Genomic DNA, 22,322 nt, shown 5'->3' with positions numbered 1-22,322 from the left:
GCAGGATAAATGACAGCATATTTAATGCAAAAAGGCCTAGTCAAAGTAGACCTACCACTTTTGGGAAAAATGTGGAAAGATTGCTGTTCAGACTATCTCCATTCAGTCTGAGCTAGAGCCATTTTGCAAAGAGTATTCATTAATAATTCAGCCTGTAGATGTCCAAAGCTGTAAGAGACACTTCCCAAAAACCCTAAGTAGTGGGTGGGTTGCTAGGGGACTCGATAAAAATACACACCATACTTTTCAGAGTATTATTGGTAAAATAAATTAGAAAAGAAAGCGATGGATATTTTTCTCTTTTAAAAACACATTAGAACTGGTTGTAGTTAGCTGAAAATATATTCATTTACTAAATGCTGTATCTAATCTTTAATCAAACATTTTGACTTTTACTTAGCAGGTTTAACCTTCCAATCTGGGTCTCAGATTAATTTATGTACCTTGCAGAGTTATTTCATATTTTACTCTCTTGGTCTCCATTCTTTCTCACCTTGCAACCTCATTCCTTTGTTTCTGCTATGCTAACGATGCTTCTCTGCACACACATCTGAACATGCCTCACCTATCTCTGGATCAGTTTGTATTCCTCTCATCATCAGCCCTGGACCTCTTATGTGCTGTGAGCTCGCTCTGCTTTGCTCTTGCTCTCTATGTCTTCATGGAGAAATTGAGAGTGTTAATTCTGTAGAGAGGTTGCATTTTCCTCCACCATGCCTGATGATTGTTTGTATGTGCCCTGAAATGAGATCTGTGGAAAGATAATGCTGGATATTGTCTGCAGTCATTGGTTAGGAACGTTCATGATGTCTAACCATTGCAATGATAATAAATTTTGTGCTTTCTTGTTTAGAAATTAAGCTTAAAAGCTTTTATATAGCTTTATGATTTGTGGTGGTGTATTGTTTTTCCTCTTGTCGGTATTTATTCACAAAGATCAATTTTATGTGAAAACCAGTTATTTGAGATTAAATTAATGTTGATAAATCTTTTTTTGGCTAGATTATCCCTTATGTTGATTGTTGGATGTATTGATTGCAAGTAGTTCTATGCTTTACAAAAATGCCTTCAGTAGTGTGAATTTACAATAGTTGTATTGGTAATGGGGAGGTTGTGCAAATGACCTTAGGTCTAAAGGGAAGCTTATTTTTGCAACTGCCAGCATTTCCAACCTAATTGTTCCTCTTTGGCTCATAAACCTCCCTCTTTGTGTGTGGATATGTGAGTGTAGGTAATTTAAAGAGCGAAAGATGGTCCTTTTTCTTTGCTAGCAGTGTCAGCAGGTAAGCTGCCCTATTGGGAGACAAGAGAGAAATCGCCAAAGCATGCAGATTGTTACTCCAAGGGGAGAATCAATTAGGGGCATGAAAGCTGGAGCAGAAAGGCAAATAAAGATGGAGAGAGACGGGAGGTCCATGCAGAAAGATGGTGCAGAGCCATGCTGATCACCTCCGTTGAGACAATGCATTTCTGTCCCACTTTCTGTACCTCATTTAATAGTTTGACACAAAGCAACAGATTAAACAAAAATTATCTTATTTCATTTAATTTTTGTCTTTTTTTGTCTAGGTCATTGATCCAAGTATAGATTGCTCTAGGGTCTCTAACACATGACGTGTATACCTGTTTAAAACTTATAATTTGCTCTGTTTTAATCTGATGATTTAACCAGATGAAGTAAGAGCAAGGACCACTTTATTTAAAAGTAATTTGTTGGTAATATTTGAGTTTATTTCCCAGATTTCACTTGTTTTTTTCTCTTCCTCTCCATAGGTGCATAATGTCCTTCATCTCAAAACGGGCTTGATCCTGCAACGGTACTGGACTGTGCCTCTGTCCCTCTCCTCAACCGACCAACCATCAGCACAGCCATGACATCTCAGTCAAAAATACGGACCTACTTTTTCTTATGCTGCTTTCTGTTTAGTTTGGTGCTTCCTGCGGGATCACAAACGGTGGTGCAAGCCCCACAGGCCCACAGTGCCGGATCCCAAGTGATCACAGCGTTGCTCCAAGAGGAGGGGTATGCCTCATTTTATGCTGAGGACCCGCAGTGGACATTTAACCATCTTGCTGTGGACTATCGCAATGGCAACGTTTATTTGGGAGCAGTTAATCGCATATACAAACTGTCTCCAAGTTTGAAGCTTCAACTGTTCCATGAGACTGGTCCAGATGAAGACAACCGCAAGTGCTACCCACCACGTATTGTTCAGCCTTGCAGCGAGCCACTGACACTTACCAACAATGTAAACAAAATGCTTTTGATGGACTACAGGGAGAACCGGTTGCTGGCTTGTGGCAGCCTCTACCAGGGCATCTGCAAACTCCTCCGTCTAGATGACCTCTTCAAACTGGGAGAGCCTTTCCACAAGAAAGAGCACTACCTCTCTGGTGTGAATGAGAGCGGCTCTGTGTTTGGTGTCATTGTTTCCTATGGCAATGCTTCTCCAGATATGTTGTTTGTAGCCACAGCAGTCGATGGTAAACCAGAGTACTTCCCTACCATCTCTAGCCGAAAACTGGCAAGAAACTCTGAGGAAGATGGCATGTTTGCCTACGTCTTCCATGATGAGTTTGTGGCCTCTATGATTAAGATTCCTTCGGATACATTCACAGTTATCCCTGACTTTGACATATATTACATTTATGGCTTTGCCAGCGGGAACTTTGTATACTTCCTAACTTTGCAGCCCGAAATGGGAGGTGGACCGACCACAGGTTCCTCTTCTGCTGGTCGGGAACAAGTATACACATCCAAGATAGTTCGCCTTTGCAAGGCAGACACAGCATTCATCTCGTACGTCGAGGTCCCAATAGGGTGCATAAGTGGCAATGTGGAGTACAGATTACTTGAAGCAGCCTACTTATCAAAAGCTGGTTCCATCCTTGCACCTTCACTGGACATGGCCCCAGATGACGATGTGCTTTTTGCCATCTTCTCAAGAGGTCAGAAGAGACGTCCGAGGCAGGCCCCTCAGGACTCTGCTCTGTGTGTTTTTTCACTTCGAAAGATCAATGAGAAAATCAAGGAAAGGTTGCAGTCCTGCTACAAGGGAGAGGGCACACTAGATCTGGCCTGGCTGAAAGTCAAAGATGTTCGCTGCAGCAGTGCGGTGAGTATGCTAGAACAAAATGCAAATGTGAAATTTTTGTTTGACATGATGGAATTTCAGAACAATTGTTAGACATCTAAGAATATTCTGCACTGCAAGTGAAATCTGCATTGTAATTTCTCAAGGTTTCTTTGAAGATTTTTGATTTTCCTTTTTCATTTAAAGCATGGTATGTGCATCTTTAAAATATACTTAACTGGTCATAAAAAACAATTCACATATTGTTTCTAGTTATTCTAATTATATGCAAGTGTCTCTGGGGAATATTAGATGTAATTCTCACCAATGTTTCGCTAACGAGCTCTGCTGCACAAGGGGAGTTACCGACACAATGTTCTTCAGTGGGTTCATAATCCCTCCAGTCTCAATGAGATGTTAACCATCCACTGCCTGTTTGAATCTGCTCACCCCTTAAACAGAGCAGCTGATCAGTGTGCCAAATTACCATAATTCTATTCTCCATAACAGCATTACAAATTCAGTGGTTCAGTTCATTTGATTTCTCTCTTTGCGCACATAACAAATAAGGTTAAATTGGGTATTGGATGCTTGGGCTACCTTCCCCAGGAACCGCCACTCTTTCCCCAACTACTCTTCTCTTGATGCTGCTAAATAGTTAGAATAAAAAACCATTTCAATCAAAACTGTATAACTGTATGAAGTAATTTTAAATGCTATTATCCAGGAAGTGATGACTCCGCCATAGCCATAACTCTGAGATATAAATTTCATCTTGATGGTGGTGAGAACATATTTCCTGACCTCAGTCATGTACCTACTCTGAGACATTATGATGTTGACCCCACTTGTGTTTGGTTCTCAAATAACTGTGTTAATCTATTAATCTGTCTCTGGCACAGCACACGTGCCAGGGTGCCGTTGTCTGCAGCTTGAGGGCCTGATAAATCATGCCTGGGGTAGAGCTGTCGGCTAGGAGAGTAGAGTGAGGTAGCTCAAAGAGGTTAGCGGTGAGAAATGATGCCATTTAAACATTGCACTAACGTCAGTGCATAAATTAGACCCTGCTGAACAAGTGACACCGGACTCAGGGGATAGATGAGTTCTGACACTCATGAATGTCTGTAGGTGCAGGTTTGGCTCCTGAAAAAATAACCATAGTTAGAGTGGGGCAAAAAAAATAAAATTCTGTCCCAAGACAGAAAAAGTTAGTCTGTTTCATTTTAATCCACATTTTTATTTACATAAAAATATATTTTTTAACGGCTTATTTAAATGGGGGTAAAGATTATGTATATTTTTATCACAGTAATGAATGATCTGTTTGATTGCACTTGAACAATCAAAGCTAATCTGATTTGTATGCAGGCATGATTCTTTTGCTAATGACTCATAGTTTGTGTTTATGAATGTTTGCTTGTTACTTTCAAATTAATTTCTCTGCTACATTAAATGAGGCATGAACAGAAATGCTATATCACACATAACAGAAACGTACTTTAAAATAATGACTCTCAAATTGTGCAGAAACAACCACAAACACACATTGTTCACTCTTACACATTTAAGATGCCATGCTGCTTTAAGAATGGAGGATGACAGGCTGGTTTTTTTGGTTCCTGCTCTCAAAAACGCTCTAGGAATCAGAAAATTACATGAATATCATGTAATTTTAATATGATATTCATTTAATATATCATTTAATATGTGCACACTAATTTATATCTGAGATATAAATTAGTGTGCACCTTGTTACTGTCTAGAAAAATATTATATTTCATTATTTTTGAGGCCTTATTAAGTACAGGAAAAGACAATAGCAGTATAGAAAAATATATTCACAAACCCTATTATTTTTTTCTGAAGATTTATCTGACCTCATGCATGCGGTTAGAGTCTGAAAAATGCATCATTAGGCTAGGCGCTAGTGTTAGCCTGTGTTTTTTTACAGGCAGGTCTTTTTTACTGCAAAACACTATCATTCCTATTGCCACTAAAGTCAGCATCTGGTCAGAGAAAAAGATCCACACACTGTTTTGGGCCGTTGGCCAGCATACAATTCTTAAGGATCTGGTACAATCAAATTGACAGTCTTCATGTCCTTTACAGTGTAGACCAAGGGATAGAGTACAGACAGCTGTTATTATTTTTTAATGACGGGACAGCTTGTCAGGGCTGGGTGTGAGAGAGCGCTAAGATGATACTGAGACTTGTATTAAATAGACTCCCCTTTATCTTGCCCCTTCATTGCTCAGTATCTTCTGCTATCTCACACCCCGTCCTCCTTTTCGTGATTTCTCTTACACTTTTGTTTTCTCAACCTTTCAAACAGCATCATATTTTGAACATGATGTGTTTTTCCTCCAATTAGGGAGAGGACGAACAGCCCCAAGGCTCATTAGAGCGGGCTAGCTGCGTAGTCAAATACACGCACACATTTTTGATGTGGAAGAGAAATATTCATACTTTGTGGTTAGTCCTAAATACTTTGGAATGGATGACGGGCAGAACCAGGATATTTTCTATGCCATCACTTTAGTACTCTGTTTGGGTTAAATAAATTTTTTCACATTTTATCACTTTACACTTTACATTTTTGTGATGGGCAAACTCAAAAACAATTCATTTGTGGAGGGGAAGGCATTCCCCTCCACAAATGAGGAGGGGAATGCTCATTTGTGGAGCCCTACCCTAGGCTCCACAAATGAGCCTAGGGTAGGCTCATTTGTTGGGCTTTTTAAAAAAAAATTTTAGTTGGGCTTAATTTTTTTTAAAACAAAAAAAATCTAACAAAGATGGGTTGCATGATGCTACCACCATCATGTTTTTACATTGTTGATGGTGTGTTCTAGCACAAAAACTGAGGAAGATACACATGCAAGTATAAAATATGGACAACTCAATATTTTTAAAACACACAGATTTCCATCACACATCTGAGAAGTCCAGTAAACATCTATAAATATATATCGAAGTAAATGAACTGTAAAATTTTTTTTTTTAGATTTGAGACTTTAGTTGTAATGTGTTGTTTTTGAGGATGAAAATTGTCATTGTTTTTTTCTTACAGAAGCATATTTTAAATCTGCCAACTTTATTGTGTTTTTGAAAAATTACCAACGCACAAAGCAAAAAAATAGTATAACCAAAAATAATCCCACTAAAAAGATCAGCAATGAGGATTAAAACATGAACAGGCTGCGTGAACCTTATAATACAATATTACAATACAAAATTATACAAAATGTGATCTTCTTTAAAGTACGCTAATTATCGTAACATTATTTTTTAACCCCTTATCAGTATCGCCAAGTTACACCAGTAAGTTCCACTGGTGTAACTTATATGCAAGTGTTTTATGGTGACAGTTAAGGGGGTAAATTACATGTTTTACCTAAGCTAAACATTTTAAATATTTGGTTTTTATAATAATACTTCCATCTTTAGTCTGTTATAATCAAACTATTAAAGCAAGTGTGGGCTTGGACACAAGGCTGCTGTCTTTGTTAGGGCTGTATAAAACATTTGCCCCTGCCAGACCTTTGATGCTTCACACCATCTTTAAGAGGCTTTCAGTCATCACTGGAGAGAAGCAGAGGGAGTCAGAGAAGAAAAGGAATGTACAGCAGAGGGGAGAGAGGATACATGGAAAGAACAAGTGTGTATGTGAAGGGGGGTGCTTCCTCTTTGCCTCAAATGGCCATGCTTGGCTGATCCACATAATGCATGCTCAACAGTATAAGTCTGCAAAGGGCCTGCATCCATAGATCATTGTGAAGTGGCATGTGACCTATAAAAAAGGCGCTGCCTGTTCCCTCCATGTTGACTGTGTCAGCAGAAAAAAAAAACAGAACAACAAAACAGCAGGATTGCAATAAATTCCCTCACTTTATTTCTCTCATCCTTGATTCATTGCTTCCATCCTCGGCCACTTTCTTCCTCTGCCTGTTCTTTTCATCACATTCTTAAAAAATACTAGCCTTATGTGTCTCAATCTTTTTGATTCTGTTCACAGATTCCTATATTTCTTACAACAACAATTTCTGTAAGCAGCAAAGGAAAACCTGCCACCCTCAAAGACTGACGGGAAAATTACAAGGTCGTTCACAAGTCTCTGACAGGCTACGGCCATCCTTTCATCCCTTCTAGTAATGATCATTAATTACATGTCATTAACTAACATGCCACAGGCTATTCTTCTACATTTGTTATGTGCTACCAACTTCACATTCTGAATTCTCCCCAATTAATTAGATTATTCTAGTCAGCCGCTGCTGTTTCTTTGACTCTCTTTCTTGATCTCTAACAGCCTTTCAACACATGGACATCACCCTTCATTTGAAAGGAGCTCTTCTGCTTTTAAATTCAGTCTTGTCTTGGCATTCACCTTGAATTTCCTTTAAATTTTTTCCTATTTAAGTTTGGTTACATGCTTCACCGGCCTTTGAATGATGACGACCTGTGTGCTGGTCTTCTCAATCTCTCCACTGTCTGATTGTGGAGCTTAATCAGTCACTGGCTACTGCTGCGGCTGATGAGTCAGTCTAGGTCACATCCTCAGGAAGGGAAAGGCTAGCAGATTCATTAAGGACATCCAGACTGCCCCCCATCCCTTTCTACTTCACCTCACTCCATGCACATATCCGCTATTCTGCTCGCTGGCTGGCACGCTAATTAAATCTCCTTACATGATACCACTTGCTAAAGGTCAGAATCAATCACAATATCGTTATTCTGTGATTAAACAAGTGTATGATGCTTTCTTCGTCATACTCCACCGTTTTAGCTAAAAAAAAAAAAAAACTGTGTAAACTTCAGCTTTCTCTGCTAGGTGTTGGTGTATTTTTTCCTCTGCATCACAATAAGAGGAAAGTTGAAGTATGGAGCCCAAAAAGAAGCCCTGAAATAACATCCCAAGTACTGGAGGCCTCATTTGCAAGAGACTGTACAAAAATGGCATCAATTACAGAGCTCCAATGTATTTCATGTCTGTGGAGGTATTGCATCCTTATTATAAATAAAACATAGAGCATCATACTGATAGTCAAACACAGTGGTGGTAGTATAATGGTCGGGGACTACTTTGCTACTTCAGGACTTAATGAAACCATGAATTCTACTCTTTAAAGGTAGAATTAAAGAGTAGTCCATGTCCCAGCCTTTGCCAAAACCTTCAGCAGTCTATGTTCAAATCCCAATATGGATACATTTAAACAATTTGGCAAAATAGAATGGACCAAAGTTCATCCACAGTGATGTAAAAGACTAATTTCCAGTTATTGCAAAAGATTAATGGTAGCCTCTGCCTCTAAGGGTGGCACAGCACTTATTAGATTTAGGGAGCACTAGGATTTTCCAGAGTGGGCCACATTGTTTTGGAGAAACCTTTTCCCCTAATAAAGTCATAATTTAAAAATTTTAATTCTTTCTTTCCTAGCTTTGTCTGTTCAATTGTGACAAAAAGCACAATAAAAAAAACAAACACAGATAGACTGTAAGGGGTAAATGCATTTACACAGCAATAAATAGTTGTTAGATGAAATGCATTAAAACAAGTCAATCCACTAAACCCCTACTTTCTATGTAATTCACTCACTAAGGCTGTTTCCCCTGGTGAAATTTTTTATTTTCTGTTCGTTTTTGATAAGAATAAAATGTTGTCTCTTCCACGGAGAGGTAAAAGTCTGTGTAATGCATTATAAAGAGAAAAACACTGAATCATCAGGAGAATGATGTGCCTTCATAAAATTCAGCTCACCTTCCAGTTTCAAGGTTGATTTGTGATTTGGATTTTTTCCCTTCATCATCTTCTAAACTTACACCTTCCTCTATTTTTGTCTTTTCCACCTCTGCTGACGTGATGTCTCACCCTGTCATGCTGTTTTATTCCTGATTTGATAAATTCTTTCCACCCTGCAAATATTAATTTGTTGTACCTGCATAACTAATGGTTGGCAGTTGAAAACATCAGCAAACATGAATGAACAATTCATCATGAGACTGTCTCGCATTGCTGATTTACTTGCATGTTTTGCCTCCAGATTACACAAGTAAATCAAGTTTATCGTATAGCCTTACAAGTGTGTACTCAGCATAATCTATGCACATGAATGCCATTTAATGTACTGATTTTCAAGCTATGGTCATTTTGTTAGTGTACCTTTTTAATCCATCTTAAAATCTTACATTTGACTAAATAACTGTGAGACAGATAGAAATCAGAAACTTTATAGTTTTTTTTCCTCTAATTATTGAGTGAGTTTCAGTATAGCTAAGTTATTTTTATTGACAGGTTTTGCACAGTGTGTGGATATGCAGAGAGCACATTTCTGAATAATGCAGAAATGTGCATAAAGCAGAAAAAGATTAATCTAATGAAAGAACAGTTTTAAAATACAACTCTAACTGCATATCCCAAAATTCCCTTGTTATTTTTACCTTACACAATTTGATGCAACAAACATGAAATAAGCTTTCATGTAGTCATAAGTGTATCACACTTGACCTCATAATTCTGGTCCTCAGTGCCAGCTGTTATGCATGTTTCAAACACTCGCTCAGGATATACTTGTGGGATGCCATGTTAGGATGCTAAAAGTCCTGCCAGGAAATTTATTTAGTGCTCTATACTCCACATTCAACTGTTGGTGGTTTCATAACAAACTCAAACTGATTTTTAATGGCAGCAATTTGGCCACAGAATAGTAGGTGGAGAGTGTAAGTCTGAAGAATCATATAAACGAAGCATTTACAATATGCAGAAAAGTGTATCAGTCATTCCCAACTCTGGTCTTCTGAGTAGAATTGTTCCATCATTGCTGCATTAAAACAACTTAAGCAAATTACAAACTTGCATAAAAATGAAAACAACAGTAATTTTGAAAGGTTAGGAAAAACATAAAATCTACATGGCATGATGGCAGTTTTTTTAAGGTTGCTTGTATGAACTAATAAGCAAATTTAATTTACATAGAACCCTTCACAGGTAAAGAAGCACAAAGTTATTAATTCTGCAGCATGACTCATACAGGGATTGTTGAGTTAAGAGAAAATCTAATGTTGACATAATTTTAGAAAATTAAATACAGAAAACCCATTTAGTCATGAAAGAATTATGCAGTGCCTCCAATCATCTTAGCAGGTTGGTCATTTAGCACAGCGGGGCCAGAGGAAAATACTAGTTCCCATTTGGCAAGTCACAGAAACAACATAAAGCATGCTGGAATACATTTTTGTAATTCCTTTCCTTCTGTCTATACGCATAGTTTTGAAGATTAATCTGTGCACAAAAATATAATAATTTTTTATTTTTATTTTTACAAATCACTTTTTTTGCCTAGAAATAAGTCAATTAAGTACATCACTAAAAGATGCCAGCAAAGTACATTAATATTTTTAAAAATATGTTAAATTTTGACATACCAAGTGTTGCTGTAGTTGATAGTGTGCCTTTAATTTGGTGACGTTACAGCGAGTAGAAAAAGTCCTTACAGCAGTCCAAACCCAGATTAGGCCATACATCAGAGAATGTTAGAGTGCTGATCTCTTTCACTCCCCCACTAATCGCATTGAGCAACTCTAGCTTTCTTGTGCTTGCTGCCTGCTCTCTTTTTTTCCACACTCTGTATCTACTGATCCCTCTGCACGGTCCAGAAGAGAGCTCTTTTTGTGTTGGTGCTGGCAGCCAGACACAAGCAAAGAGATGGATACGGCTGAGAGTGACCTGATTCTGCATCAGTGTCTGGCCTCTGCCCAAATATAGACTCCCTTCTCTTGTCCTTCTGTCTTTATGATAGATCTATCAATCTTCTGGAACGCTTTACTTACTTGGACAAACATTTGTTCCTTTTTGGATGTTTGTCAAAAATAACTAAATAGAACAAAATAGATTAAAAGTTTGTTCTTTGATGCAAATGTCTCCTGAAATTTGACTCACTTGTTGGACATCTAGAAAATCTTTGAATATTTAAGAAATGTGCAGGTAGCACATGAGACAAAGTCAAGGTCAACAGTGATGCCATTAGCTACTTGACTACAAATTTTTTTAGTTTTTTTAAAAGCATGGTGTCTACTTCCTGCATAATGTGAAAAAATAATAAAGATGATGGATAACCTGAAGAAATTTCACATACAAGGTTTTTTTTGTGTGTCCCAATTAGGCCGAGTTTAGATAATTAATTTCTTAATGATTTGAAGTACTTGCTTTCTCTGAAAAATTAATTAATCTTTGAATAAATGAGGGGAACCTTGTTATCTCTGGAGGAAGCATTCAATCATCGAAGGCCCAAATACTTCCAAGTACTCAGTTTTGTTTCCGATAGATCCTGTTAACCTTTAAACCCAGGAATGATGAGCTGTAATCTGTCATGTCCTCAGCTATAACTGATGAGGACACAAAGAGTGTATTTTTTTGGTCTGTCACATAAATGAGGAATAAGACTGAATAGATCCGAGCACTGGCACTGGTTGCTGTTAAAACCTATTATAAGGACTAGTCTTGATTCTCATCAGCAAACCATTACTCAAACATAGGACTACAGCAGGATTTGGAGGTCAAAATGTTCTTTCCTGACAACAGATTCTTCTTAAAAAAACTCTGGTTAAAGACGGGGGAAGATTTGGGAACTTGTGGAAAAGTTGTCCTGCATAGAAATTTGTCTTCTGTTTAATCTCAGTCAGTGTTGGTCTATATCCATCTTCTTTTTATTTTCTACCTTTATCTCAAACCTTCAACTGTGTGACATCCGTCTGACCCACATTTAGGCTGTCTATATCAATCATTCATCCCACTCCATATGACCCTATGTTGTAGCCTCCAGCTTGTGCCCTTAACCAGCAATGTTCCATTTGTCTAATGAAAGCAGACCCCATATTTCCTGTATATCTTGTTCTAAGGGCTCAGACGATGATGATGGCCCTCTGTGATAGGTTGAGCAGAGACCATGGCCTTGCACGATTTATCGGAACCCCTCAGAGTGCACTTCGAGGAAGAAAAATGGAAAATGGGACATAAACAACTAGACCTGTCTCCCTTCAAAGTCATTCCCTCAGACTTTTTCATAACCTTTAGGCAGCTTTAGATTTAAAACAATTTTGTATCTAAATCAATATCATTCATGCAGCTTGTTTTGCACTACCTGGGATATTCCTTTTGCTATAAAGGATTATTTTAGTGTTATTCTATTTTTTGATATGAAAAAGTTTTTGCTACCTTGCAAATTCCTTTTGTTCCTATGACAAGTTTGGGTATTTCTCTTTTGCGCAATACAAATTTTTTATTTTTTTAACCACAGAAGAAAAAAAAATATACCCTTGGATTTGTTTATTTCATGATAGATAAATTATAGTTTGCTGATCCATTTAGAATGTATTGACAGCAGCAGCATATTAATCTACTATGTCCTTTTCTAGCTTTAGTTTGTTTCCCATTTGGTAAGTCATACCACGGTTATTGTGCCCAGGAGGTGAACTCAAACGTTTTGCAGTGATTTGCCTGAGTTCAGAAAATGCACAGATTTTTTTTTTTTATTTCACTTTGAACCACTTTGGTGTCTTGCTGCACCAGCATTTCAGCAGTTTCTGTTGTATTGGATGGACGGTGGGGAATAGAGCCTGACAGAGCAGCCTCCGGCTCATTTGAAGAACCACAGCCCGACTGCAGTCTTCTTCCATTCTCTAATCTGTTTTCATTTTTTGCTGCCTCCAACTTCAGAAACTGATGAATACCTGATACAAGTTTTATTTCTAATGAATTCAGGTTATTTCTGAATACCAAAAAAATGCTTTTATTGATACAATGTATATATGATTGAATTTAAATAATTTTGTTTGTAAAGTGTCTTGAAATTATATGAATTTGTACTTTGTAAATCAACTTAATCGAACTAAAATTCTTTTTGAAACACATGTTCCACTCACACTAATAGCGATTAACATTAAAAAAATTTTTTTAATGTCTGTTGCAAGTTTATGTTGGGGAAAAAAAGTGCCTTAAAACTGTTTTGCAAATCATTTTGAAGCACTTCCACAATCGTTTTTCTTACTTGTGATTTTCCTTTGCTCTGTTGCAGCTCTTAACCATTGACGATGACTTTTGTGGGCTCGACATGAATGCACCTCTGGGTGTGTCTGAAATGGTGCACGGCAAGCCTCTCTTTACAGACGCCATTGACAAAATGACCTCTGTGATTGCCTACGTCTACAAGAACCACTCACTGGTCTTCGTGGGCACAAAAAGTGGACGAGTCAAGAAGGTAAAGAGCACACTTTGGGTTGAGTAAACTGCATTATAGATAGTTTAATCAATGGGAGCCGAGATTTGGTTTCTCTCTGTTAGAATGTGTAGTAAGAGCTGGGAATTGGGAATACTGGATTGGAGAATGGATAGTAGTAGAAAGGCAGATTGACTTTCAGGCAAATCAGCTGAATTGGCTGTATTTGCAGCATGAAGGTGCGTGTGCTTGAGTGAGTGAAAGAGGGGGAGAGTGAATGGTGGTGCGTGTCCTTTACTGAAGAAGAAATTGTGTATATGTGTGTGTGTTTTGAGGAAAGGGAATCACAAAAGCCCCTAAGGGGGTTTTATTTCTACTGCCAAGCGCATCTGATATCTTTCAGACCTGCTCATCGCCGGCACCGTATATTACGCGTACACACGTGTACACCCGGAATCAGGAGGATCCGCTATAGTTTTCCTTTACTTTGGACTTGTATAAAATCCAGAACACTGGGGGCAAATTGTTGTACACATCAGCATGTTCCAGAACTTGCTAGACAGCACAAATCAGCATGTTGCAGAATTGATTAGACAAAGTTTATCTCTTGTGAGGGAAATTAAGAAGTTAGAATGAGATGAAATGCATAATTTATTAAGTAATTTATGTACCTGATAATAGCATACAATGGAGCTCCAAGGAATCATGTAAATCACACCTTTTCACTGAGGCAATTTTAAAAATGTTGTTCCTTGTTCCCAATGCATCTAAATAATATGACATACAACCAACTGCCTTTAGAAGTCACTCTATGAAATGAGTTAGAAAAATTTCATTTCAAAATAAAACTCTTGTTAAGGCCTCAGATTTCTTGGAAAACATTTTTAGCCGAAAACGACAACCAAAAAACTTATTGAAAATCAAAAACTTTTTCAAGATAAAATGTATTGTAGCAGTGCTGTGGGAAAGTTGGTGAAAAGTAATGTAAAGAGGGGTGGAGATAAAAACATGGACTACTCTGGAGAAAACGGGCTACAACTGAGATTTATTTTTTCAAAATTTTGAAAGTTTTTCTTGTACTTGACAATTATTCTCAGCTCTGTTGGTACATCACAGAGAATTGCAATTGAATACATAAAAGATGGTGGTTGTAATGTAATAAACTGTTGAGGTTATAAACACACATACGAGGCACCACAGGAAGCCAAACTGTTCAGTGTGGCACTGGTTAAAAAAAAAAGAAAAGAAAAAAAGATTGAAGTTAGTAATGTTTCCAAGGGCATTTTCTAATACCTTCAACTGTCTGTCCTTAAGTCTCATGTCACACTCTGTGCGAATTCAGAGCCCATGGCTAAACAGGATTTGTCCCCTCAGAGTTAAGAAGTAGAGGATAAGCTGGGTTTTGGAGTGTTGTTGCTTCCACCTTAGACTGCCTTCATGCCCCTATGCCCTTTTGTGTGAGGCAGACCTTTTCACAGCTAAAGGAATGATGCACTGGTGCAAAGTATTGCAGAGCCTGGTACCCTATGCACTTTTACATTGCTGTCTCACAGGTATATGCACCCAGAGATTGTAGAGACACCGTCAAACTAAATCAGATAAGAGATTGGCATGACCAGTGAGCTGAGACAGAAAGAAGAAATTTTGCAAAGATTTATATATTCTAGATATGAGTTTTCTGAAGCAAAGAGTATCAATGACTTGTAAAGTGCTAAAATATATCTTTCTTTAGTACCCTTTTCTTCTAGGTTGTAATTTTTCTAAAGCTACAAATGTGTATATTTAGATAAATGGATATGTGACATATGAAATCCTTTTTAATATTCACATTTTGTCTATAAAAATAACTATTGGTTATAATCAGAAAATTATATTGTTAAAAATAAATAAGCTTTTTACAATTTTCTGAGGTTCTAAGAAATCTTGAATATTATGAGGTTTTCAGAATTTTAAAGATCTGAAGAAATATTGGGGATAAAAATGAACTACAGATTGATATTCTAGACTTTATACTCCATCTCTCGCCATCTGTCTTTAAAGGGACCTCATCGGAAATAGCTACCATAAATTCAGAATTAACTTGATTTGTTTTTGTATTTATACTTTATATTTGGTTTAAAAATGATTGCAGACTCTGCATATAAGTGTGCAAGAATATGTGGAAATTCTGACACGAATAAACTGTAGAAACAATTGATTTTCTAGATAGCCCTTCTTTAAATAGACATTTTAAAATCAAATTAAAATTGTACTTTGCAATAACCTGTTAACGGGACGTTTTAAAAATATTTCTTGGAAACCAAACAGAAAAAAATCAGTTATATGCATATGGTATATTCAGACAAAGACCCCTTTCAGACACTTCCACAAAGGCAATCAATATCATGTGTCAACATAGGCGTGCACACACACCACCATTACATCCTTCCCTCCCTTCTACACACTTCCCCTCCCCTGTCATTAACTGTATACCATTAGATGACATCACAGGCAATAAAAAACAACAACAAGACAATAAAAAGTCTGAGGCAAAGTCCACCTCCTTCATCAGTGACTTTATAACCCCTGGACTAATGGATGTTGATTTATACTCGGCCCTCCACCTTATTATTTCTGTCTTTTAGTCCCTGCCCATTTCTCCTTTTCTGACCAGCTCTCTCACTGCTCATCTTTCAATCTGCTGTTTTGTTTTATATGTGGTGTTGTGACAAACACATCACCTAGGACAGGGGTTTTCAAAGTATGAAAGGGTGAGCCCCCCTTCAAGGAGCTTAATGCCTGCTGCGCCCCCCCCCCCCCCTCGAAGGGGGGGCGGAGGGGGGTGGAGTTCTAAAAACTCCACCTTCAACCCCGCTCTGGCCAAAACCAGTGATGGCATAGTTACTTTGAAAAAGTAACTTTAATCGGACTACTGATTACTCCTTGAAAAAGTAACTTAGTTATATTACTGACTACTGACTTGGAAAGTAACTAAGTTACATTAAAAGTAACTGTTTATTTACTTTCAGCAGCTGCTAACAACAACGCTCCACCTCCTGTGAAAATCACATTGATCTTTGCCAATACTTAATTGTAAGTTATTTTATAATGGTAACATCAACAATGTGTCTCCACTGATAAGGTTGAACTGAAGAGGAGATTGTACAAAAATAAAAAACATGAGTAATTTGTGTGGTCCACTGTTGTCTGGAAAACTCTAAGAAGGATTTTAAAGCCCCTCTCCCCCCCGCCTCCAGATTCTGCGTTACGCCCCTGAGTTTGATGTCGCAGCGCACAGAGCTCCTCCTGCAGCTCCACAGCTCATCGTAATATTAATAATTATAACGATGCTAGTCAGCACTTGCCATTATAACTATTGCCAACTACGGACACGCTTATTCGTGGCTGTTTTCACGCTTATTGCGCTGTTTAAATTAGTCTCGATATTTGCAGTTTTCTGGAGCGTAGCGAAGCTCGGCGTCATTCAGAGGTAATATATTAACTTGACATTAACAAAGACTCAGCGGGACGGATCATCCGGGAAATGATGAACAGGGAGAGACGGAGTAAAACTACCTTAATGACGGACAAATTCTGGGATTTATTATGAGTCTCTGCTTATTCCCAACCCCAAATGAGCAACTTCTCAAAAGGCAACCATCATTAAATTTGCAACTTTTAACTTTTAAAGATGAAGCCCAAAGGTTTATAATAACTTGGACTGCGACAGAAACTGAAAATAGTTCCAGTTTTTCCACCAACAAAATGCGATCTCCTCCATTGTCCAGAGTAGAGGAAATACGATTCAATAATAAAAGAAGATATTAACGCAAAAATGATTTTGATAAGTAACTGTAATCTGACTATTGTATTTGAAATAGCAACGCGTTATATTATTTGTTACAGAAAAAAGTGGTTGATGTCAGTAACGTCACTGACATCACTGGCCAAAACATCCTCTAAGGGGGGAAACATTTCCACTGATCCCCGCTCCACACGCGCACCCCACAGTACCAACTTTTTCCTAAATCCACAGAGTTGATCGTGTGCGTAAAAGACGTTTCTCTCACATCAGTAGACAGCAAGCAGATAGCTTATCGGTTTATTTTTTTGCCTACTTTGCGCCTCCTAAAGTGCTCTGGCGCCCCCCAGGAGGCGCTACCACAAGAAAACCATCACCTAGGATAAATCAAAAAATTACAGGAAAAGAGTGGACATAATTTAATTGAGTCCTTCTTGGGCGGGTTAAATGTTCCTGTTTATACTCTCACGTTTATGACATCATGAGCTAAACTGGGCAGGGAGTAGAGTAAATTAAATTCAGTTTGCTTGTAAAATTGCAGAACCTAATGGGGGCTAGTGTAAAATTTCTAAAGTGCAATGTGAGTCTTGTGGAACTGGAAATAGAAATAGCTCCAGTATGTTTGTACTAATTGCATAATGTATTCTTGAGCCCTTCACCTATCCATATTAGCACAAGTCATAGTTAGTCCTGACCCTAAATTCATCCTCTTAAGCTCAACTGGAAATTGGTTGCAGATTTACTTGCACATTAAAAGTACAGTAGCCTAAATCCTACATAATTTCTACCTGTGAGATGAAGTAGACAGAGCACAAGACCAGACCAAGACCTCTGAATAATCTAGTCGAGCAGTCAGGTCTACATGTTTCTGTGCCTTTACTTCCATTTTACTTTAACACAGCATTGAGCTCTTTTTAACTGAAATGCCTCTTAGTACTCAGCAAACTAATTTCCATGCGATTCTTATTTCTTTTGTTCTATGTTTTGCTTCCCTCATTCTTCAACATTCTCTTAATTTTTGCTCTTCCTGTTCGATTCATCGTTCTGCCTTCTTCTGTCTACTTGTCCGTGGCTGAGCAGAGCTGCTGTGTGAGATCTCTTTGATAGCTACCTCCTGCTCAAGTGAATAGACCATATGGCTTCTGTCAGTCTGTCTGTTGGTCAGTTTGTGTGCTCGTTGGTCTGTGATAAATATGAGAGGAGACGAAGAAGTGATGGTGATAAAAGACTAAGGCAGGGTTAGGTTTAAACCCATTTCCCGCAGGTCAATGCACAACAGCAAGTCAAGGAGAAAGACTTAACCCCCTACGGACTTCGATATTGTTTATGGTTATCTGATCGTATAACACATTGGCGTGACAGATAACTGTTGATGTTGAGACAAATGTGTTGTAGTCAAAGATTACTAGTCATTTTTTAAGTGTGCACAGATGGATGCATCAGTGACCCATTATGCCCATGCAGAAGCTAATGCACATGCTACTGGACAGAAGCCGGCCAGTTATCTGCATGGGGTCGAGGCTTGAGAGGTAGACTCGGGGACAAGAGGAAGGTGTGGAGGGAAAGAATGGAGAGAAAAGAGAGCAAAAAGATGAGATTGAGAACTACCTGCTGAGGTGCTAATGCATCTTCCCTCTGTCAATCCCAGTGGGGGAGCATTGGTGCTCAATACAATGAGCAGCTAACCTTGAACTTGACATCGACAGTCGCCCAAAAATTAGCAAGCTGGAACATGCAAGGCTGGAACAGGTTATTGTGCCTTTATCTTAGATATTTCCAAGTTTCTAACTGCTGTTTATATATATGACCTAAGGAGAACGCTTTAACCTGCATATACAAGTTTTTGCCAACTGTTTCTTTTTACAACTGTAATATAAGAGGACATAAGAAAACTTTCAAAATAAGCTTTTATAGCCTTGCTGCTACGACCAATCATTATTTTTTATTAAGGTCACCAGGGACTTGATGGCCACATGTGTCAGAGCAGATGCTATGAAATGGAACTTTGCAGAGTTTTGAAAGCAAACACAAAATTATTAGTTCACATTTTGAACTGCCTTCTGGCCTCTTATATTGGCCATTAGTGCCATTAGTGTGGGTAGCATTACTGAAACCACATTGTATGTGCATTTCCTTGAGAATATAGATCCTTACTTGAACTCGGAAATCTCAAAAAGGCTGCCAGTACTTCCAAAGCCAACATAACAGACAGAGTTTGAAAGCTCAAAAGATTAAAGCTAAGCAATTTTGCTTTAACATGTGCCGTCTTCCCATTGTCTGCTGAAAGTTGTATTCTCCCTTGTTTTCTTGCAGCCTCAATTGCAGTAATTGTTTTAGTGTTGAAATTATCTGGGAAAAAATATTGTGATAAGAATATTGATTGTATGCAGTGACATACAGTCTGAAAAGAATGGAAATATTCTAAAAATGATTAGCACTTTTGTCACTATCAGAGTAAGTACCACAAAATATTGTACACACTACCTATCTGTAGCACAGATGCATGCAAAAAAAACATGAAAGTGCAAAAAAAAACATGAAAGTAGTTAGACACTGAAGGTAGCTACACTATCAAATCTTGTTGACTCTTACCTGCATCTCCACAGAAGAATGCTTTCAAGGTGACCTGTTGCTTTTATATATGGTGCCTTCTTTGGTTAAAAAAATAACATATTTTCGAGTTTCCAATTGGCCTGTCATCAGTTAATTCATATTAAACTAAAACTCTCATGATTTTCATCAACAGTCAGTTTCTTTGTTGAGCTCCATAATTATATACGCTCAAACGTATGTGGACTGGAAATGCAGTCATAATAGTTATTTTCCCAATTGAAGAGGAAAAAAGTGCCAAAATGAACAAAGATGAATATAAAATAAGCTACAAGAATTTGGACCATGATGAAGCAAGAGTACTAGAAAAGATGCTAGAATGAAACAAAGGTAAGAATAATGAATGTTTTTATAAAGATATATTTTACTTTAAGGAAGATTGGCTTTGTAAGGACTCATTGAGCTCTGTCATTTTATCGTGGCAGAGGCAAGAAATGGGTCAATTCAGACACTGAATTGTGAATGTTTGCTGTCGAAGGGAAAGGTCAAAGTCTCACTCATGCCTCAACCTCTGTCAATTTCTGTTTCATCCTTTGTACAGGCTACCCTGACTTGACTGCATTATTACTTCTCTCTCTAACTACAGCAATCACTTTATCTTTCACTATCGGTCTGTCAGATCCCCCTATCTATTGAATGAACAGGTTGTTTTCATATGGCCTCCTTTCTATTTATTTATAGATACATGTATGAGTCGTGAAATATTCACAGCTTTGGACCAGTCTCGTTTTGTGCACTGATTGTGTCCTTGATTTGGACGCATGTGTTTGTGTGCATGCATGACGTGCTGGTTAGCTCCAGACACAAGTTATTGAAATGGGCTGAGCTGAGCTGTGGTCAGTGGAGCAGAGGATTAACTGCTTAAAGCTAATGATGAAATATGTTTTAGTGCTGCCAGGCTTCATGTGTGTGTATGTACATGGGACTTTATGATCTATACTGCTACCCATTCTCGTAATGCTGTAAACACAATGCAGCTCAAGTGAGGTACACGCACACGCACGTGTGCACGCAATTATCACTATTGCCAGTAGCCATTACAACCCCACCCAGCTGTCCATTCAGTCCTTGCAAGTGGCCTAAACCACTGCATTATTCAGCCAGTATTCCCAGAATGTCAATGTTTTCCTACTGTTAAGTATTCCTCAGCAGTCTTGCTAGTTGCCTTGGCACTTTGTGTGTTTTGCTGCTCCCACACCAGATAGTGCAGCTTGAGTTGCCATGGCAGCAAAGGCTGCTCCACAACCACAGGGTATATAATGTATAGGGAAAGGCACACAGGCGCATGTGTGAGTGTATTTTGACACATTTGTTTTTAAGTGTCAATTTTGCATAAAGAGCGCATATTTGATGCATTATGATCTATGACAACACCATTATCTAAAAGATGGTTTCCTCTCAAACAGGTGGCAACATTTTTCTTTCATTGCAGTAACCGATGCATGTTACTCTAGCTAGACTGTGCTGCTTATTGTAGAGGTAGGTCAGGACAAATCAGTCTATGGAAACCTCTGAGGTTTTATATTGCAGTATTATTACAAGCCAGCTGTTTCTCCATCATCCCCTGATAAGTACTTAGTGTTCAAGGTTGGCTTAGGCACTCTGCCAAGTTCCAGTTTCTTGTCTAAATTGGGAGAACTGGATGGTAGTTTGTATTTATACATGTTTGTGTACATATAAGTCAATACTGTGTTGAAAAATGTAGGACATAAACCTCTATAAACCTTTTGTATTGAGTAAAGAAGCAGTGGCTTTGGATTTTGCATTGTAAATTTTAGTAGTTAATTTCTTGGCAAGGATTTAAATATTCCTTAATTATTTGGATTAGGGTAAAGTGGAACCAACAGGGAGCGAATAAGGAACTGAAAAACTTTATGTATACCAAGGTGAGTACATTTTGTCCCTTAACCATTTTGGGCTGATACAGATTTTGTAATTTCATACCTAACTTTATAAACTACCAAAAGAAACTGTGCCAAAGAGCATTCTATACTTGCTTTATTTCCTGGTAATTTAAAGTAATTATTTGCAATTTCCTCCATCTACTTAAAGAAAAAGTGGCTATGACTTGTATTAATAATGTCTACCTGAAGGAGATCACCCATAGTCAATCTGTTTAAATAATAAGTCATAATTAGTATTATTGATATAAGTCACTTGGCCCAAACACAAACAGGGTGTAGACTAAAATGTCAGAAAATAAGAAAAGTTTGATTTGTCACATAAGCAGTTCAACATAAAACGGCATGCAAAAATAAAAAAAAAAACACTTTCACACACGATAAAAATATAAGTAACAATACAAATACCGTAGAATAGTTTAATTGTAATTATACGATTTAAATTTCTATCTAGCAGTAGTCCAGTGTGATCTGTTTTCTGATTTGAGATAAGATTTCATAGCATGAATAGACAGGGATGTAGAAGGGGCAAAATGTTCCCTGGTATTGTTGGATTGCTCTCCAGCTTTCTTGGTTGTTGGTCAAACTTTACATGTGATGTTTGCAAATACGGTCAGTATGTGTATATGCAGATGGCATTCTAGTATTTCTAGCCAAGTTATTATTTTTGCACATGGTTTTCAGAATCCAACAGTTTCATTGCTCATACTAAGATTCTTATTTTCAAAACGGGAAGTGGTACAGG

The 22,322-nt window shown here is 37.9% G+C and overlaps 1 protein-coding gene across 2 annotated transcripts in view; it reads left to right on the top strand.

Moving 5' to 3' along the window:
* Positions 1–22,322, top strand: part of plxna4 (plexin A4) — a 268,637-nt gene that overhangs the window by 24,989 nt on the left and 221,326 nt on the right. For both annotated transcript variants that reach the window (XM_044108055.1, XM_044108054.1), the window contains exons 2-3: positions 1,774–3,116; positions 13,145–13,327. In XM_044108055.1, the coding sequence (XP_043963990.1) occupies positions 1,872–3,116; positions 13,145–13,327 (1,428 nt within the window). In that variant the 5' untranslated portion in view covers positions 1,774–1,871. The remainder of the gene's footprint in view (positions 1–1,773; positions 3,117–13,144; positions 13,328–22,322) is intronic.

Source organism: Gambusia affinis, linkage group LG23, assembly GCF_019740435.1.
Source record: "Gambusia affinis linkage group LG23, SWU_Gaff_1.0, whole genome shotgun sequence".
NCBI classification, from domain to species: Eukaryota; Metazoa; Chordata; class Actinopteri; order Cyprinodontiformes; family Poeciliidae; genus Gambusia; species Gambusia affinis.
This window is presented reverse-complemented; position numbering and strand designations above follow the sequence as displayed.